Source organism: Silurus meridionalis, chromosome 4, assembly GCF_014805685.1.
Source record: "Silurus meridionalis isolate SWU-2019-XX chromosome 4, ASM1480568v1, whole genome shotgun sequence".
Taxonomy (NCBI): Eukaryota; Metazoa; Chordata; class Actinopteri; order Siluriformes; family Siluridae; genus Silurus; species Silurus meridionalis.
In genome coordinates, this window is record NC_060887.1 from 24,890,093 (window position 1) to 24,911,533 (window position 21,441).

The 21,441-nt window shown below is 36.4% G+C and overlaps 2 protein-coding genes across 2 annotated transcripts; one reads left to right on the top strand and one right to left on the bottom strand.

The window, feature by feature from the left end:
- The first annotated feature begins 1,996 nt into the window (after positions 1-1,996).
- Positions 1,997-3,676, top strand: LOC124384953 (axonemal dynein light intermediate polypeptide 1-like). Its single transcript, XM_046847977.1, has 6 exons — positions 1,997-2,164; positions 2,373-2,503; positions 2,576-2,745; positions 2,976-3,154; positions 3,240-3,404; positions 3,496-3,676. Exons 1-6 carry the CDS (start codon positions 2,084-2,086, stop codon positions 3,529-3,531), a joined length of 762 nt encoding a protein of 253 aa, XP_046703933.1. The 5' UTR covers positions 1,997-2,083; the 3' UTR covers positions 3,532-3,676.
- Positions 3,575-20,954, bottom strand: gnl2 (guanine nucleotide binding protein-like 2 (nucleolar)). Its single transcript, XM_046847975.1, has 16 exons — positions 20,754-20,954; positions 19,230-19,314; positions 16,499-16,593; positions 16,032-16,171; positions 13,470-13,654; positions 12,983-13,049; positions 12,718-12,876; positions 12,183-12,296; positions 11,276-11,404; positions 9,091-9,195; positions 8,840-8,998; positions 7,876-7,983; positions 4,900-5,366; positions 4,499-4,581; positions 4,205-4,284; positions 3,575-4,026 (listed from the first exon to the last, which is right to left on the bottom strand). Exons 1-16 carry the CDS (start codon positions 20,815-20,817, stop codon positions 3,892-3,894), a joined length of 2,175 nt encoding a protein of 724 aa, XP_046703931.1. The 5' UTR covers positions 20,818-20,954; the 3' UTR covers positions 3,575-3,891.
- Between the last annotated feature and the right edge of the window lie 487 nt (positions 20,955-21,441).

Genomic DNA, 21,441 nt, shown 5'->3' on the forward strand with positions numbered 1-21,441 from the left:
ATGATAAACACAATTAACCCTCTGAGGTCGGAAATACGCCAGCGTGTTTTGTGGCATTTTTTTTCTTGTAACGCCGAAACGAATTTAAATGACTCATAATTTTCGATCGTACAGATAAAAGCAATATATTATTCAAATCTGTAATCTCCGTCTCCTCTCTTCACATACATAAATAAAATAACCTGAATCTCAGTAAATATCTGCCTCACAGACATAATAAATATATGTATAGAAAGCTCGAAATGTCTACTTTTAAATAAACCAATTGAAATCAAATACAAATATTCTCTGTTTATGTAATCTGTATGAAAGTTATAAGTACAGTTTCTCCGGTATCACCTCATTAACCGTCCGTGTGGAAACATAGCAAAGGTTCCGTTTGGTGAACTGATCATTTACGTAATAATAATAATAACAAAAATTACTTTAAAATGTTAACAAGAATATATTGTCTTCATGCATATTAATCGATTGACAGCCTTTATACTAATATGATGTGAGGTCCAGTTATCAGAATGACACTAAAACCGTAGTAGTAATGGCTACTTTTTACATTAACATTTAAATTTAAATTTAAATATATATATATATATATATATATATATATATATATATATATATATATATATATATATATATACACACACACAATACAGACCAAAATTTTGGACACACCTTCTCATTCAATAAATTTTCTTTATTTTCATGACTATGAAAATTGTAGAGTCACACTGAAGGAATCAAAACTATGAATTAACACATGTAGAATTATATACATAAAAAAGTGTGAAACAACTGAAAGTATGTCATATTGTAGGTTCTTTAAAGTAGCCACCTTTTGCTTTGATTACTGCTTTGCACACTCTTGGCATTCTCTTGATGAGTTTCAAGAGGTAGTCACCTGAAATGGTCTTCCAACAGTCTTGAAGGAGTTCCCGAGAGATGCATGGCACTTGTTGGCCCTCATATATATATATATATATATATATATATATATATATATATATAAATAATAGTATAGTGTGTGTGTATATATATATATATATATATATATATATATATATATATATATATATATATATATATATATATATATATATTAGTAATAATAATATAGGGACATTCATTTATCACAGTTGCACTATTTGACTACCTGACTCTTGCAACTACATTCCACATTGATCAGCTTTGCCTGTTCAAGTTCATACATCTCAAATTTAAATATAATAATTTGTTTTACATTGGTAGTGCTGCACTAACGGTCATAGAAAGTGTGCTTCTTGAAATACATGAAACTAGCTGTTCTTAACAGTATTTGAGAAAGTCAGACATTAAGATCACCTTTGACTTACATTGTTTTCAAACAGGAAACAGCTCTATTGGTAACATGTATGCGTTAAACAATAACTATAGAGCAGATTATTACTGATGCATGACTGGACATTTGAGCTTATTATTGTAACCGAGCGTTCGTGTAGGGTTCGCCTAAACACTTTATATTAAGTAAAACAATAAACGAGATTATCCAAACTCTTCACAACTTTATTACACACCATTACCCTCTGTCGCCGACACTTCAGCACCCCCAAGTGCGCATGTCCCTTGCCTAGCTATGGCAAGCCCCGAGGGAAAAAATGGATTACACATACAATGAGCACCAGTTGATCCAGAATAAGTACAGCATAACAAAATTAAATAAAATCTGTTACATTAATAATAATAATAATAATAAGTCTTGACTCGGAAATTGCGGTCAGTATGAAAAACCCAACAAATGAACACAGGATTTGGTTGATTTAATTAATATTTATTCATCACTCTGCTTTTGAAACAAAAAAGTATTTAGTAAAAATATTTTATAATAATGCTAAAAAAAAAAAAATCTTAGAGACTTTAAATATGAACACGTGGTGAGAAGTTCTGCGTTCGCCTCATCACCTGAACTCGCCAAAACTCCATGAGTTGCTATAGTAACGGTAAACAGCGAACAAGCACGCTGGCGGGCGGACGGTCAGGAGAAGATCAGAGTTGCTTTATTTTACTGATTTCAACTGAAGAAGGAAAATTTATATAAAAAAAAAATATGATTCCTGCTGTTGAGTCTTTGCTCAAGTATGACAATCCGGAGTTGGTCAGCAAAACCACTGACAAGAGATCTCCAAAGGTAACGATTACTAGCACCAGCTCTAATCCTTTCTAGTTCAATAGAACTGGAGAAAAACATACTAGCTGCAGTTCAATATGATACATATATCAGAGAGTTGAGTTTAATTGCTACTGTTAAAACCTGAGAACTGTGTTAAATTATTCATGTTAACAAACTTGTAACTTACCTCACATCACTGAAAATTTCACACGTTTCATGTCCTAAGGCTCTGAATGCAAGTCTCCAACAGCCTGCCATCTCTGGTCCAGTTCCTCCTCCACCAAAACCCATAAGCCCTTCATTTGATGCTAGTAAGCAGCAAACAGATGAAATTCTTAATGCCCTCCTACCACCAAGGTAAGACCATTCCACTATTTCATAGTTGTCCTAACATGTGACAGTTTAAGAGTGTGTGTGAACATGTCACAGGGAATGGATGGAGAATAATCAGCTGTGGGTACAGCAGGTGTCCAGTACACCGTGCACACGGACAGACGTCATTCGTTTGCAGGAGGAACTGGACCTCAAACTGCAGCAGAAACAGGCCCGAGATACAGGCATTTGCCCTGTCCGCAGAGAACTCTACACACAGTGCTTTGGTAGGTTAAAAAAAGGGTTTGGTTTAAAACAGGATTAAATAATATGCATTGTGGGTAAATTATTGGTATTAAACAGCAGACTGTAAATTTTTAGCAACATTGTGGAAAAAAGTTCTGGTGTAATCGTTGATGTTGGTTTTAAACAGCTACAAAAAAAAAAAGAATAAAACTATGGAAATAAATTCACACTGATTTTTAAAATATACTAAAGTTTTTTTTTTGTAATTTAGATGAACTAATCAGACAAGTCACTATTAACTGTGCTGAGAGAGGAGTGCTGCTTCTACGAGTAAGAGATGAGATTCGGATGACCATCGATGCCTTTCAGACCCTATACGAGAGCAGTGTGGCCTTCGGGATAAGGAAAGCTCTGCAGGCTGAGCAAGGGAGGTCAGACACTGAGAAGAAGGTAGTCACTGTTGTTCATCCCCATTTCATAAACATATTATACCATCTTCATACATCTTCTGTAATTAAAATTGTAACTTGGGCAGATTGCAGAATTGGAAAGTGAGAAGATGGAACTGGAAAGACAGTTGAATGAGGAGAAAGCTAAATGTGAGGCAATTGAGAGAAGAGAAAATGAACGGCGACAGGCCGAAGAGAAGAGGTACACCGAAGAGATTCAGTTTCTCAAGAGCACCAACCAGCAAATGAAGGTTTGCCTTTTATAAGCCACACACTACATTTAAGACAAACAGCTGTGAGACACTGATATTTACATCTGGAAATACTTTTTCACCTTTTCAGGCGCAGTTGGATGCACTCGTCGCCCCAAAGAAATGAAGGTGTTATGTTTCATCTGATTTTAAATATAACTACAATAACGTTGCTTTGACATGTCCATTTTTATTGATAAGTTCTCCAGTGATAAACATTTTCACAACTGTGGAACGACAGCATTGTTAAATTAAAAACAGCGAGTCCTTCACTGTTCTGGAGTTTATTGTGAGAAATTAGTGTAGGGGTCCATACTGTTGTTATGTGAATAGATGGTGCATTGAATAAAGTGCATTTGAGAAGTTCTGTATAAATTTCAGATCCTCAAATTAAATGCTCCTCATATACATCTGCAAGTCTCACATCCCCTGTCCCAAACCAGACAAGTCCATGGAAATACAGCGGTGACCAAGCAAATATTTCTTTTTATCGCTTAGCTCTTTTTCCTTTATTGCCTTCAGTGGGCACTTCTCTGTTCTTATTTTTGTTTTTAACATTGTGGGTGTCATAATAACGGACGCCAACCTTCTTTATTTTCTGTGCACGGTCGAGCCTTCTTTTCTGTGGAGATTAAAAGCAAAAGAACATATATATGTATGGTTATGAATTGTTTAGATGAAGACCAGGAACATTCTCTGTACACAAACAACATTGAAAAATGCACACATCAATTTGCAGTGTCTGGGTAGATATATGAGAATGCCTGGGATCAGTGGGGTGCTGAGAGAAAAGTACATACCTCTTTAGATGTGAGTTTGTTCTGCTGTGTCGGCTCCTCGGTGTCGAAAGCTTTTCTCTTTCTGCCTACATGCCCGGTAGCTAAAGAACAAAGAGAAGGTGATTCGTGTGAATATTCAGTACCCTGAAATTTAAACCTCCTTCATCCTGTCAACCTGATTGTGTATGGTTACACAAAAAAAAGTTTATGTGGATCCCCCTCCCCTTTGCTCTTATATCAGATGCCATCCTGATGTTTAATTTGCTACTGTGTGAATAGAAATTATTAATAAAAAATTCACAACATTCAATTTACCTTTAGGCTGTGGCTTCATCATCTTCTGTTCCGTTTTTTTTTCACCTGAAACAAAAACCTTCTCCGAAAGGCCTTTAGGGATTCTGTTGAAAGCAAATGCAGACATCTTATTACTTACAGGCCACCCATCTTATTATCATGCTCAGAGCTTCCAAGACTGATTCAGATCCCAAAACCCAGAAAAACACAATGCAATGTCACAAAACATTATAAAATACGTCATAAATCATTAGGCAAGTCAAGGCTCTTGCCAGAGTTAACAGAAATGAGTCTTGAGGTGGAAAAAGCACAAAAGGTTCGCCTTACACAACCCTGCTTGCATAGCCTCACATAAGCTTGTAAAAAGAAAAGGAAGCACACATGAAAATTCAGCAGAAAAAAGAATGAAGGGGCATACAAACCGAATGGTGGAGAAACGTTTAGACTTGGCACTATCCAGGAAATTCTTCAATTTCGCGATTTTCTCATCCAACTCTTTGTTCACCTCGCGTGTACTCTTGGCCCCTGCTCTGGTTGAAGACCCAGCTGCACGTAAATCGTTTTCTTCCTCTGCTTCTTCACACTCTTCTTCTGCATTTCCATTTTCCTCTTCATCCTCATCCTCACTCGCCTCTTCTTCATCCTCCTCTAATCCACAGGAGTCTGGCAGATCAGGCATCTCTACTGGTACAAGATCTTCCTCTGTGAACTCGGGAGCTACATTAATTTTGCCAAAGTTCTGCTTGACACCTGCAATGATCCTTTGCACATGTTCTTTTTTCTGTCTCTGCTGCAGCTCTGCATCACACTCGGTGGATTCGGTCATCTCAGTATGCTGCTGCTCTGAATGGGCTTCGGAAACTTCCTCCACTGCACTGAGCTCCTTAGCCTGTGAGGAAGGACAAAATACATGCCATTATTCTATTAGGTCATTAACAATTAAAGCCAAAAGTTGTATACTCCTCGGCTAACTAAATTTTTATATAAAAAAATAAATAAAATAAATAATAAAAAAAAAAGTCCTATATGCGCAGTCCCTCTAATAAGTGGGATATTTACTTTATTTCCCTAATAGGTCATTTCAAAACAACAACTACAAGTTTTTTGGGGCAAATGGTTAAACACTAAGTGTTCTAAGGCACTGCCTTTTAAATGCTTTTAAACCAAACTAAATTCTTGGTGTAGCCTTCCACGACTCGAGTCTGTCCCACTTGACAGGACTGGTATAACTCGGCCACTGTTGTGATCCTCCTTGCTCAGACACAACATTTTAGTTCAGTGGACAGCTTTGTTATGAGATTCAGATCAGGGCTTTGCCAAATACACCAGTAATTTAAGGTTTTTATGCCATTTTGTTACAACCTTAGCAACATGCTCCGCATCACTGTTTTGCTGGAAGTCCCAGACATTTACATGGCCGGCGTATGCTAGTCTATTTCAAAATAGCTGCCACCCCCATTGCTTTACAACTCTGATGGTGCTCTTTTTATTAATAGCTTGTACAGATGCTTGTAGTTTGTTAGGTTGTATAGAAACTTTTCCGAAGGAAATTGCTTGGATTTTTAAGTGTCATCATGGGCAAAAAAAGCCCTGTCTGGAACAGCAGGCTCTTTTCAATCAACACTCTGACACCCAATTATGACAAATGGCTAATCTAAAGCTTCTAAAAGCCAGTTTGCATAACGTGGATTTTTAACCTGCTGGGTTCTGATAAAGTTAATTAAAGATGAAATTACTAGGTCCTATCAACTGTTTAAAAATGGCCACTCATGTGAACAAAGCAGTGACCTCATGCAAATGTTTTTCTTTTAGTATATCTGTTTGGAATAAGTCTATCAAATTAAAATCTGTTCAGATTGCTCCCTTGTGCCCTTACGATAATAATAAAAAAAAAAAAAAAAAACATTAATACAGTATATATTTTTTTTATACACTACACTAAACAATAATTGTCTGAGGAAATAAATAGAACACTGACTAACAGAGATGAAAATAATGTGGCATTGCCAAATCTGTACGTCAGAGAGTGTCACGTTCTTATATTGATAAAACTGCAAATAAGAGAATAAGAACTTAGTATACCAAATATTGCAATGCTCAGAAAGCATACAAACATTTATATTTACACTAAATGTATATGTATACAAACTGTTCTTTTTTTTCTTAGATTCATATTTTAGGTTTGCAAAGTTTTTGGAAAATATATTTCTGCTGTCTTTTAATGTTGATTCTCCAAGGCAACTGAATATCTTGGATAGCCTACAATGACCTCCTACAACTAGGAGATTTAAGCAACATGAGCTTGTTTTTTCTCCTGTTTAAATGTCAGTCAGATTCTAAATCTATTTTATTTTGTTATTCGCTATGCCAACCATTTATGTTCCTCAGGCCAGACTGTAATATTTCCAATATAAGCAGTTTTTTGGGTGGAATCATAATGGCATGAACAGTTCTCACAAAAACAACCCACATTTAAACCATGGCTAATGTAATATAGGATCAGGGGTGTCTTTACTTTCTTTATTTACATTGAAATCTGTTCACGTTCAGAGTTTAACAATGCCTTCATTCTCTAAAGTCTATTGGCAGGAATGACCATATATTCTGTTCAGGTCAAAATAACCCATTATAAATTGTTTTATAAATATGAAATATCATAACACCAGAGATTCTTCCAGCCAGAAATGTGTGCTTGGATCACTTTGCCTAGTACATTTGAAAAATTATTGCGACAAATGTTAATTTGCAGATGGTTTAGTTGGGTCATTTTGACCTTGTTGGTGATAGAAATGTTAGACAAATGACGGGTGTTCCTGTCATGACATGCACCTCTGGTTCGTGCTCTTGGCTGTCATCAGGAGGATCATTACAAGAGAATGTATGAAGACCTCTCTGGTGAGAGAATGCTTTTACATGCAGAGAATAATACTTAATAATGAAGTTTAACTGCAACATTCTCCAATGTGTGGATTAATAAATTAGGTGTGAATGTTAAGTCTATATACATTGATAAAGAATGTGTATAGGAAGGAATCATAAGCACATTAACTACAAAATGAAGTAGTTCTCCAATTGTGAATAGTTAGCTAAAATGTAAGTTCTGGTTAAAGGTGTATTGGTAGCTCCATAGTATAATGCTTGCACAGGAAGCCACAATTAGAAGCTAGCCAACTAGCCTTGATACAAAATAGAGACACAAATGTATCACTCACTCATATTGGTTGATTCATTGACAAACAAAAACAATCATTCACTAGGATCTCATTAATTTACCTGTTCACAACAGCTTTATAAAAAATATTTCAGACCTAATTTACAAAGTGATAAGCTAGTGTTTTTACACTTATAAGAGTAGACCATTGGTCTAGAATACTGTACATCAGCAACTTTCATATTACCTCCACGTCTATCTCAGGTCCAGGTGGTTTGACGAAAAAAGGGATGCGTCCCCTCTGCCAGTCATTTAGCACCATTTTGGAGACAGTGGGCATATCGGGTTCCCCTCCCTGCACATGAAGCACAGAAACTTAGTGCCCATAATACAGCAACCGCAAATGAATACTAAGTGATTATAAATGTAAGGATTTAAACAACATTGTTGGTGAACACTTACGACTTTACTTAAAATGACTAACAATTCTGAATACGAATGCATTAAAAACATTTATATTTTTCACAGACAATTAATTTTCAGTGATCCAACTGGAGCTAAGCGCAGTTGTTGCAATGGGAATTACATTTCTTGTTTCAGGCCAGTTTTTTTTATTGTTTCAGGACTAAGACATGCGATCCTACATTATAAAAATTAAGCAGAGGCTAATAACATCATTCAAAATTAATTGGACAGGAGCATGGAATGGTTCAACACTCAGAAACTGCACCACACTACCTCTGAACACACTATTTATATTTCTAAATTTAAATTTGTTAAGAATTGTAGAATTAAAGGACAAAATACTTCAAGTTCACGTTGGCTCCATAAATTTCATTACCATCATGCCGTGCATGATGGTTCATTCTTTCCAAATACAGATGCCTGTACTGTTTGACAAAACTGCAGAAGCCAAAAGCAGCAGGATCTACAAAGTGTATTGGCATTATTTTCATTTAGAGTTTACTCAGTATTTATAAATGGAAACATTTGAATAGTTAAAAGCATGCTTTCATTAACAATCAGGAATAAAAACCCACATATCCACTCAAACAGATTACAGCCATTATGTGCGTTCTTCTACTTCTGCTGACATGCACGAATGTAACGGAGCTTTGGGCTTGTTTACTGCGAAAGGACAGAGTAAACAAATTCTGAGTTGGAACTGTACTTTAGCGTGCCGTGTGCTTGACCACAGTTATAAGCCACACCTTGAGCAATTTTCCCGTGCGAAAGGCCAGTTTTTCCAAGAAATCCTCAGCAGAGCTCCATGATGGGATGTGATAAGTTTTCTGTATGTATTCGGCCTTTGCTCTCTCCAGAACGGCGCTGATGTGATCCTCTGGGTTACGGATTTTCTCCACCTGGACCTATAATTGGGGTACGAGGCATATAAGACAAAATGCTCAGGTGGGGACACAAAGAAAAGTAAACAGAAGCAGACTGAATGTGACAAACTTACCACTCCTTTTAGTACAATGTCACTTTCACTGTCCTCAGAGGGGTACACAACTCCAGGGCAGTCAATCAAGAAAATGCGTCTCATTAGTGTGATGTACTGCCATACCTATAAAGGAATAAATAAACAACTAACTGAAATAAATAACTATTTAGCTGCCACAGTATCCTGCCTCTGACCTTTTGAAGTTATAGACTGGGGATTCAGTCCATCATGCTTGTTATGTGACAAAGGAAACTCGAAGCATCTCATTTCCTTTTAAGGCTAAAAACTGCCCTGAGGTGCTTTTATAAATTGTGGAAAATGCACGACTAAATAAAAATGGGGCCTGAAACTACAACTGCAACCTGTGGCAAGCACATTTGCTTTCAGATTTCAGTAAACAGCCATTTGAACAGTCCTACGTAAAACTTCAGAATAATGTAAAAATAATCTGTTGTTCCAAAGGGGCTGCTGTTGACCACCAACCACAGTTACAGCCATAGAGAATACTCATCCTAGTGATCTAAATAAGATTAATTAGCTGACTATTTGCTAATAATTAGTTGAGCAACATTACTGTATGTAAGAAGAGTGATGAGAACTCAGGTGGCTTGTCTTAAATGTAAATCTAATAATTTCCCCAGTTCTTATGAAAACGATTGAAGACGTCAAATAATTTACTTTTATAACAGAAATCATAAATGTACGAGTTTTTATGTAAAGATGTGTAAATATGCATAAGTATGTTGTATAACTATATTATGCATTTACAGAATATAAAGTGATATGCATAAAACACTGGTCATTCTATTACAAGCAGCATAGTAATTTCTGGGTAAGAGACAGTTTTTTTTTCTCAGAACCGCCTCAAGTCTTCACGGCATGGCTTCCACAAACCATTGGAAACATTCCTTCAAGAGTCTGGATCATGTTGACATGATTGCATCACATAATTGCTGAAGATCTGTCAGCTGCACATTCAACGCCTGTTCTAGCACATCCCAAAGGTGCTCTATTGGAATCAAATCTGATGGTCAAAGAGGCCAATGAAATACAATGATGATTTTTGTGTTGATTATGAAACTAGTTTGAGATGACTGTGACATGGTGCATTATAATAGTGGAAGTAGCCATTTAGATGATGTGGTCAACAAAAATATTCAAATGTGTGCCAAGGAAAGATTCCCCACACCATTACACAACCATCACTAGTCTGACTTGTTGACAAAAGGCCCAGGAACGGCAGCTCATTAGATGTTTTTTCACATCATTTTGGATAAACACTGTTAACTGATTTGTCCCAGAAAATCAGCAGGTTCTGAAACACCCAAAATCAGCCAACTAACAAAATGATGCTCAGTGTAACATTAACTGATGCTCCTGACTGGCATATGCATTGTGCTGCTGACACACAATTGGTTGACTGGGCAGTTGCAGTAATGGGCAGATATTCCTAATAAAGTGGCAGTATATTGTTTCACATATTTGTAGATCAGTTTGGTACACAAATATCTGTAATCTGTCATGTCCCTTATTCTCTACCCTAGTCACAAAAATAAGTTGACAAAAAATAAACAACTTAAACATAAATAATAATAAATTAAAAAAATTAAAAAAAAAGAGTAAATGGAAATAACAACACTGTAGTTTCAAGCCTTGAAGGAAATCTGAAGCAAGATTGTTCTGAACTATTTTTTTTGTAAAAAGAATAAAAATAAAATACAACTTAGTGAAAGCTGCCTGTTTTCAATCTGATCCTGCTCTCTAATCTCTCTCTAATTCCCTGAAAACCATTATTCAGTCCCCTGTTTGTACAGTGAGAAGAAAAGTTTGACAAGATGAAGACGGGATAAACAACCCATTTTCACACACAGGCATAAATGCAACCATGTTGTGGCTAAAAATCAAACTGCTGGAAACGTAAAGACACCCAAAATGTTAACATATGTCAAGAACTCATGCACTGTCTTGCTTGCATGTAGTCTTTTGATCGCCAGTGTACTCCGCTATAAACAAATCTAAATTTGTTGAATAGTATGTATTCAATGTTTTGCAAGATTGCTCAGTCTGGCTAATGATGATTAATCATTCATGTCACGGGAATAATTTATCTCTAACCAATAAAACATGGTAGGATGGACTGAAAGTGTGCAAACTAAAGTACAACATCATGTTGTACTAAAATTCTATTTAGTTCAATGCTTACCTTAGTCTCACCAGCAATAGGTGCCACATTGCAGACTTTTTTTGAACGAAGTGTGTTTATGACTGAACTCTTCCCTACATTGGGATAGCCAATGAAACCCACGCTAATCTGCTTCTTGTCTACATGGAGCTGGGGAAGAAAAGGAAAACAACTCAATTTAATATAGAGACATTTACATCAACTGTCTCTGATGTTTCGGTCATTATGTCTGTTTAAATAGACTAGCAGATCATCAAGGTTTTAAATAAAAACCACCTTTAAAAAAGCGACATGGACGTATGAACATCAAAACATAAAGTAAATAAATAAAAAAAAGAATCAATTGCATAACCCAGTGCCATGCAAGCAAATAGTCAAACATAGTTCAAAAGTGTTTCTGCTTTTATCTCAGATGAAAATCTAAGCAGAATATAAACAGCACAACAAAAATAGCTACTTTGGTTTCCAAAAAGGGGAACTAAGCAATGAAAATAAATCACATTGATACACACTTCAGGTAAGCTGGAACAAAAAAAAAAAACAAACAAAAAAAATCATTAGATGAACACATATATAGCCATCATATAGTCACCTTGATGTCTGTTGTTTTCTAAATCTAAAATACTGCTTCTGTCATAACTTTCAAGTTAGGTTTATACTTTAAATCTGCCTTCCTTTTGTGTGCTTCCAAATCTACGTTTATGGTTAGGGTCTCAAACATAGTGCAAAACAGATGTGGAAGTAGAAGTGGAGCCTAGTAACTGTAAAGGTAGTAATAGCAGTTGGGTGTGGGAGACACGGTGTTCTCAAAACTTCAACACTGATACCTTTAGGAATAAGATAACTTGAAACAGCAATTGGGCAAATGTAACTACATTTCACACGTCATTCTCATGCTTAAGCCAAAATAGCTAGGGTGAGCTCTAACCTTTCCAAACTGACGGAGGAGCTGAATAAGAGAGCCTTTCCCAAAGGAGTTGGTAAGGCTGGCGTGAAAGGCCAATGTGGGGTATTCCTGAGAAAGCACTGCAACCCAACGTTTCTGAAAAACACATACAGGACAAACAGATGCTTATTGCTCACATATTGGACAAATGCTTATTGGTCCCATGTTCATTGGAAATAAGACATTGGTATCAGCGGCTATAGTGACGCATGCTTAAAGTGCAACAAGCAACAAAAACAACAACATTTCTATAAGAGTACTAGGAGCAAAAATGCTCATTAAATTATCCAAGAGCTCACAGGCTATAAAAAAACAAAAGCACTTAAAAATTAACAGCTGTTGTAAACTTGTCTAGCTTGTTTTAAATTGTGCCCTATAAGAATTCTGACTATTACTGACAAATGTTGAGGTGAGGCTAAAACCCTAGACACAAAAAAAAACAAAAACCACCACCACAAAGAAATCCTTAGTTATACAGTCAATATAAAGGGTATGGAAGCCTTGCAGATGGACTCACCGTTACCCAGGTGGGAACGAGGTCACACTTGTTGAGCACAAAGATCAGGTGTTTCCATGGTTTCTCTTTCTTCATGTAGATCTCAATGTTTCGAGACCGTGTACCTATTGGGTCCCGAGCATCCAGCACCTGGATCACAACATCTGAAGAGTCGATTACCTGAAAAGAAATGTTAGAGAATATTCTATGTAGCTCATATAAAAAAGATATGTATAATCAACATACACAACATGTTAAACGTCTTTTTTAAAATAAATTGAAGTACCTTATAAAGTTCTCCCCATATTCTCTTTGACTGGCCCTTCTTGAAGATTTCCTCACGAACCTCATCCCTGTGACAAAAGTAGAATAACGTTTAAGTAAATGAGACACGTTGTCCTGATTTGTCCACTTTCACCCAGGGATACAGAAAGGTTCAGGTGTGGCTGAATTCTTGAACTGATCCTTATGCTTTCATAGAAACAGTGTAAGGCAAATGCTTTAAATTAATGTGTTCGCTTTAAAACAACATTTGTATAATAACAACTCATTTACAGGTATTCATAATGTAGATACTCTACATAATGTAAGCCTAATAGTAAACAAACCAAAGATGTGAATATATCAAAGGAAGGAGTCTTCTGTTATAAATTACAGTACAGAACTGATATAAAGTTAGTGGCAATGGTAGCTCAGTGGTTAAAATACTGGAATTCTGATCAGAAGGTTGTGCATTCAAATCTAATCACCACCAAGCTTCACAATTATCTCACCTGACCCCACTGTCCTCAGTCACCAGGTCACGGTCCTTCTCTGCAATGTAACCTTCAGCCGAAGCCTCAGCCTGTTCTGCCAGCTCTTTCAGCTCCCCCACTATTAAATTAGGCCTCTTTCTTTGGGCCTTAGGCCCAAATGTGGTCTCAAACGTCTCTGTGTCCAGAATATGTACCTTTGAGTTCTGAAAGGCATGAGCAAAAGACACATGGGTCAACCGAAAAAGCTCTTCCCAACCTCAAAAGAGTGTTTGCTTCTTTCTTTCCCTTCCATGTCCCTGAATAATATAATGTTATTGTAGAAAGAAAATTAAATGTCTTTTTCTACACCAATCACAATCCCAGGTATTACTTACTGAAATCCAAAAAAAGTATATTGCACCAAAAAATAAATAAATTCATTTCAAAAGTCAAAAAAGGCTTCAGAGAACATAAGAGAAAGCATAAAGGGCTTGTATAATATGTACCGCTTCCCTATGATGCAAAAAAAGAATTCCTTTATCAGGAACTAATAGGTACAGTACAGACCAAAAGTTTGGACACACCTTCTCATTCAAAGAGTTTTCTTTATTTTCATGACTATGAAAATTGTAGAGTCACACTGAAGGCATCAAGGGCTATTTGACCAAGAAGGAGAGTGATGGGGTGCTGCGCCAGATGACCTGGCCTCCACAGTCACCGGACCTGAACCCAATCGAGATGGTTTAGGGGTGAGCTGGACCGCAGAGTGAAGGCAAAAGGGCCAACAAGTGCCAAGCATCTCTCGGGGAACTCCTTCAAGACCATTTCAGGTGACTACCTCTTGAAGCTCATCAAGAGAATGCCAAGAGTGTGCAAAGCAGTAATTAAAGCAAAAGGTGGCTACTTTGAAGAACCTAGAATGAGACATTTTTCAGTTGTCTCACACTTTTTTGTTATGTATATAATTCCATATATAATTCCACATGTGTTAATTCATAGTTTTGATGCCTTCAGTGTGAATCTACAATTTTCATAATCTTGAAAATAAAGAAAACACTTTGAATGAGAAGGTGTGTCCAAACTTTTGGTCTGTACTGTACATATAAGCACATACATGTATATGGGTGGGCAAGAGTTTTATATATAGTATATATGAGGTGTACATTACAACACACCTTCAACTTTTTTTTTATATAAATCAAGAAATGACTATATATAAACTAACCAAAACATAATAAACAAACGTAACCTCGGGGAAAAGAGGCCAAGTTAGTCATGTCTAGTGGTTGTCTACTAAATGTCATAAATGTAAATGTGTAAATAATATAAATGCCCTCAAATTCAAATTTGACATTGATCAATCTAATCACATACTCACTGATTTAATTTTTAATTTAAATTTTATTCTGGATTATTCTGGATGTGCTGGTGTACTAGTAATTCACAGAAAAACGTTGTGGTAATCATGTATTTAGATCACAAGATTTGTGTTTACTTTCATTACAATGCTGAGCACAAATAATTGGTACAGTTACTGAAATAGACCAGCATTTGCGTCTAGCCTTAAATTAGGAGACAAAACTTTCCAACAATAGAACAATCTACCAAAACCACAATTTATTAAAGCAAAAATGTGTGCCAAACTAAAATCAGACATGAACTAAACAGTAAAAAATGTAAAACAAAAAGGAAGTTGTTGGTGATGTACCACATACAGAGCACTCAACCTATAAATCCCATAATTAGCACCCCCAAATAAATAAAATTATATATATATATATATATATATATATATATATATATATATATATATATATATATATATATATATATATATATAAATGATCACATCATACATGTCTTTAAGTGAGCAAAAAGAGAAAACATGCTGAAATTATGTCCAGCTGACTGCTCTACATATACACAATTTTGAGACAGGGCCAACGCACACTGGTTTGACTGCCGATCCATGCTCACAGATGCTTACCACAACCATACTAACATTAAGAAATATATGACATGAACAATAATCAACACAACAATGGGGCATAATGTAATTTTTTTTTTTTGCAGATATAAGGAAAAAAAAAACAAAAGCATGAAAAATGTAACTAAAGTAAAGGACATTCACCAGACTTTGTTTTGAGTGTATAAAGGCCCTACTAAAACCTGGAACCATTTAAGGAGAGAGAAAAATCCTTCAAAGACAACATTTGCTGCTGGAACATAAGGAACCAAGCAAATGTTAAGTGTTATTTCAAGCATGTTTTAATCTCTTTGTTCTTTAGTCTTGGCAAAAGCAAATCTTAAAAGTGCCAAAAAGGGCAATATACTTTACTAATCTCACAAAAAAAATATATATATAAAAAAATAAAAAGAATAGCGCCAAAAAGGGCAATATACTTCACCAATCTTAAAAAAGAAACTTTTCTAACATACTATTGATTACTCTGAATGTTCTTAAGGTGTATCTAAAACATTACCCAATTTCTGTCATCACCTTTTAGATTATAAAATCAGTATAAAGTGCTGCAATCTCAGTATCCTGTGCGCTCTCTAGGAAAGCTTTAAAAAGCATATTGTACTGATGAGTATACGTACATGTGCTTTGATTCGGTCATTCAGGAGGGACATGGGCAGCTTGCTTTGGCGCATCACCACTCTGTATGGGTCTTTCTTCACTGCATCCATTTCCTCCTGAAACTTCTGCAGTGAAGATTGCTTGATTACCCGAGTATTGGCTGCACAAGTTCCGGGGCAAGACAGAAAAAAGCTATTAAATTATCAGAATGCATTTCAAGTGGAACAAAAGACAGCATGCTTTTGAAAATGTATCTTAAGCAAAGCCAACATTTAGTTGTTTTAGTTTTTTCTCCTGATGTTCAGCTGCACTACCAGAATTGAACAGCAAAAAAGCCAGAGTGGAAACATCCTATCCTTCTTAACTGGTAGCACAACTAATGACACTGTTGCATATTTTTTGTCCTGATTCAACTATATCCATACTGCTATTTTTATTGCACTGCTGATGCTTATATTTAAAAAAATATGAGGATAGATATACTTACCGAACCATTTGATGTTGGGCTCAACTCTCGCCACAGTTCCAGGTGCCACAGTGGATTGGTACTGTAAAGGCTTGATAACCTTACCCCGATTGTTACTGCACAAAAATTAAGAAACAGTTTCTATCTTTTTTTCATCTATAAAAATGTATAATCAAACATATTGAGCTAATAAAAATGAGTCATTACATTACAGTAATTGCAGTGAGAACATTTGGACCAGCATAACATCAGTGGCTATTACTGTGTGGGACGTGAGGAGTAATAATACTAGGTTTGCCAAATTTCATAACAGCTCAGCAATATCTGAATGAATTAAATTGTGCAGATGTATAAACTGAGATGTTTGGGTGCTGTTGTCCCTCCACTTTTACATGTTCACTCAAGTTTTTAATTATGGAGTGGCAGGCCATCTTATATACCGGATACCCCTCATGTCTGTATTATCTTTTTGCTTTCCCTTTGCCCCTTACTGATTGCTTATTTCTTTGCATGTTTGTCACACTTTAGAGTTTCAGATCATCAAACTAATTTAAATATTAGTCAAAGATAACACAAGTGAACACAACATGCAGTTTTTAAATGAAGGTTTTAATTATAAAGAGAAAACAAAATCCCAAACTACATGGCCCTGTGTGAAAAAGTGTTTGCCCCATAAACCTAACCACCATTTGGGCCACCAAGTGCAATCTTTTGGGCAGCAACAACTGAAATCAAGCGCTTGCGATAACTTGCAATGAGTCTGTTACAGCACTGTGGAGGAATTTTGGTCCACTCATCTATGCAGAATTGTTGTAATTCAGCCACATTGGAGGGTTTTGGAGCATGGACCACATTTTTAGGGTCATGCCACAGCATCTCAATAGGGTTTGACTAGGACTTTGACTAGGCCACTCCAAAGTCTTCATTTTGTTTTTCTTTAGCTATTCAGACGTGGACTGGCTGGTGTGTCTTGGACCATTGTCCTGCTGCCGAACCCAAGTTCGCTTCAGCTTAAGGTCACGACCAGATGGCCGGACATTCTCCTTCAGGATTTTTTGGTAAACAGCAGACTTCATGTTTCCATTTATCACAGTCTTTCAGGGCCTGAAGCAGCAGAACCACCCCAGACCATCACACTACCACCACCATATTTTACTGTTGCTATGATGTTCTTTTTATAAAATGCAGAGTTAATTTTTAACGCCAGACGTAATAAGACACACACCTTGCAAGAAGTTCATCTTTTGTCTCGTCAGTCCACAGAAGATTTTTCACAAAAGTCTTGGGGATCATTAAGATGTTTTCTGGCAAAACTGAGACGAGCCTTTATTTTTGCCCAGTCTCTTTCTTATGGTGGAGTCATGAATACTGACCTTAACTGAGGCAAGTGAGACCTGCAGTTCTTTGGATGTTGTTGTGGGGTCTTACATGATCCCTTGGATGAGTCGTCACTGTGCTCTTGGGGTAATTTTGAATGGCTGGCCACTCCTGGGAAGTTTCTCCACTGTTCCATGTTTTTGCTATTTGTGAATAATGGCTCTATCTGTGGTTTAATGGAGTCCCAAAGCTTTAGAAATGGCTTTATAACCCTTTCCAGACTGATAGATTTCAATTACTTTCTCTCTCATTTGTTTCTGAATTTCTTTGGATCTCGGCATGATATCTAGCTTTTGAGGATCTTTTAGTCTACTTCACTTTGTCAGGCAGGTCCTATTTAAGAGATTTCTTGATTGCGAACAGGTGTGGCAGTAATCAGGCCTGGGTGTGGCTAGAGAAATTGAACTCAGGTGTGATAAACCGCAGTTTTAACAGGGGGGTAAACACTTTTTTTTACACAGGGCCATGCAGTTTGGATTTTGCTTTCCCTCAATAATAAAAATCTTCACTTAAAAAAAATGCATGTTTCGTTCACTTGTGTTATCCCTTAATAATATTTAAATTAGTTTGATGATCTGAAACATTGTGTGACAAACATGCAAAAAAAAAAAAGAAATTAGGAAAACTTTTTTAAACCACTATAGTTTTGCTAAAGTTCTTTCTTTCACCCTCATCAAGGTTGAGTTAAAAATGCTCCTAAGCTAGCAGTGAGCGCACCCTTTTCTTCTTCCCAGACCAGCCCTATTCATCCTCTGGATAGAGTTATTTTCAACTGGAGACCACTCACTGGTACTGAAGAAGGTTCCACATAAATAGTCTAAAAAATTAAATGTTACATAGCAGAAGGAAATTTAGAAACCATGGGATTTGGTCTGTAATTTATGTAAACAGTTTGCTACAATAGATTAGGACTACAGTTTTGGTTTATAATTTCAACAGTGATAGAACTATAATGAATGGATATTCGATATCACCCAGCTGAGGATGGGTTCCCTTTTGAGTTCTTGGTTCCTTTCAGGGTTTCTTCCAAATACCACCTCAGGGAGTGTTTTCTTCCTACTGCTGCTACTGGTTTGCTCATTATGGATAAATTTATTTGGGATAAAATTATATGGACTGATTTTTAAAACTGCTTTGGTGACAATGTACAAACAAAACTGAATTCCCATCACTGATCTTAACAATGAAAGACACCTTATACTGGACCTTGTCGTCTACAATCTTTTTAACAGTATACACACCAATAGTTAGTACACACATCTGCACATGAATGAAAATATGACATACCTGTGATCTAGTAAGCACACAGTAATTACATCAAAATGCTATTTTACAGACTAGTTAAACTGTAGCCTTGTTCGTGTTACACATTTACCATCTCTGCTTCTGTCTGTACATATTCAGACGTTTGATAGTGGCACGGTCCCTCATGTTGTTCCCTCCAGAGCCCTTAACACGATCTAGAAAAAATGTTGTATGATACTTAAAGGCTATGAACAGGAATAAGTAAATGGACTACAATCAAAGAAAAAAGTAAAGTAAAGTAAACTAAATAAATAGCTTTCTTAGAACAGAAGAGGGTTCCACTAAATCGAATGTGTAAAACCTTTCAGTTCTATATGAGGAAACAATTAAATAATAAAATCTTGTATTAATGCCAATAGCTGCATAAGAAATCTATACTACACATAGGCAATTTAAATAAAATGTAAAAATAGAAAGAAAAAAAAAACAGAAATCTGATGCTGATGTTAACCTAAGGACAAGAACAGAAAACATTCGAGGCAGCCCAAAGATGCATATATGCCTAATCTCTTGACAATCAAATGACAATAATAACAACACTAGTGAATGTAGTGTTTTATTCAATATATTCCATGTAATGAAGGTCAGACGATTTTTTTTGCCATTCCTTAAACCTTTAGATTTTGGTTTGTAATACCAGGTGTCAAAGTCAAAGCTGTAGTAGGATGATAACCCTGCATTACTTCTCCAAAATCACTAAAAGCGGTTGTCTAAAGTCATCATCTGCTTAGAAGTGTGGATCAGATCCTCACATTACTCGACAATCTAAAAGCATGCCTCTTTTCCCTCAATCTATTGCTTACAGTTTTAGTCTTTCCTGTTAGCATTTGCATGCAGTCCACAGTAGCAGATCAAAAAACAAGACAAGAACAGCGAATACGTGCCACTTTTCGTGAGAAACTACAAGAAATAAAGACTTTCCAATTTCACAGCTTCCTATAAAAAAAACATGTGGCTTATGTGCCTTAATAGCTCACGACCAACACTGAGTTGGAGCACATGACTCCTCTTTAGATCTTGCACGCTTGAACAGTGCAACAAAAACAGCTGCAAACGTTTCTGAACACATCAATATCGTTTTAATACCTGAGAACGGACTTTTGACAAAAACAACCCAGGCGTGTTTTCGTAGTGCTACAATTTTATCTTGAGTCGATAGAATTAATGAATAATTGTGCGCTATGTACAGTAAACAACAACCAATGTATCCGCCTATAGCAACCAGGAGCTCTTTATAAGACAATCGTGACTGCTTGCGTGACTTTTTTTCTCACGTGAAGTCAAGGGAATTATTTTTTTTTTTTGCGATTGCTTTTAAACCTAAGAAGGGCAGTTTCACCCAACACCAAAGCACCATGTCTCCCGAAAACACACACACACACACACACACACACACACACACACACAAAACCCCCTCCGCTCTTCTTTAGTGTTTTATACGCGTTGTGTATGAGCCAAGCTGTCTTCTGTTCAAGTGTTTAATGTACACAATGCTCTGGAATTACACAATGGTGGTCTGATTTTTAAATATAACAGTGAAGTGATCAGGCTAACATGAGCTCTCAACGTTCAGACGGGGGAAGCCGTCTCTTACCTGGATTACTGCTGGAATTGGACGGATTTATGGAACTTTTCCCCTTGAATTGTGGTTTCACCATTTTGCTCGCTAGTTCAAGATCACTATTCGTGAATTAAAAATAATAAAACAAAAAGAAGTGGAGAACTTCGTCTCGTAGTAGCACACGTGTTATTACGGAGTTCAGCGGGCGACTCGGAAGTACGTCATCAATCAGGCGACTGCTTATGGCTGCTTGAACATACTTCCGCAATGTATGTGACGCGTTTCAGCGTTTCTTTAAGTGGCATTTAAAATAGTTGAACATGGTTTAATGCAATGACAGCTTTTTTAAAAGACCAAACTCGGTATGCAAATTAATAATAAAGGATACTTTGTGCAGAGTCCCGAATACCAATTAAACGCCCTAAAGCATTTTTTACCCATTAAAAAAACTGTCCAGGAAAAAAGCTTAACTTAGCTTATTGTGATGAGATCCTTTTTAAAAGACCACACTCATCCAAACTGCTTGTCTAAACATAGTCTGCTTTATTTTTTATGTGTTTACTGAGCTTGGTCTTTTAAAATGCAGTCTTATTGCATTAAAATCGTGATATAGTTTAAAAAATAGCAGAGCTAATCAGAGCTGTTCTGGGTTAAACTATCCCAGTGCTTAGCAGAACTTATAATGTCATCAATCTTTACAACAGCCACCAAAAATCTTCAC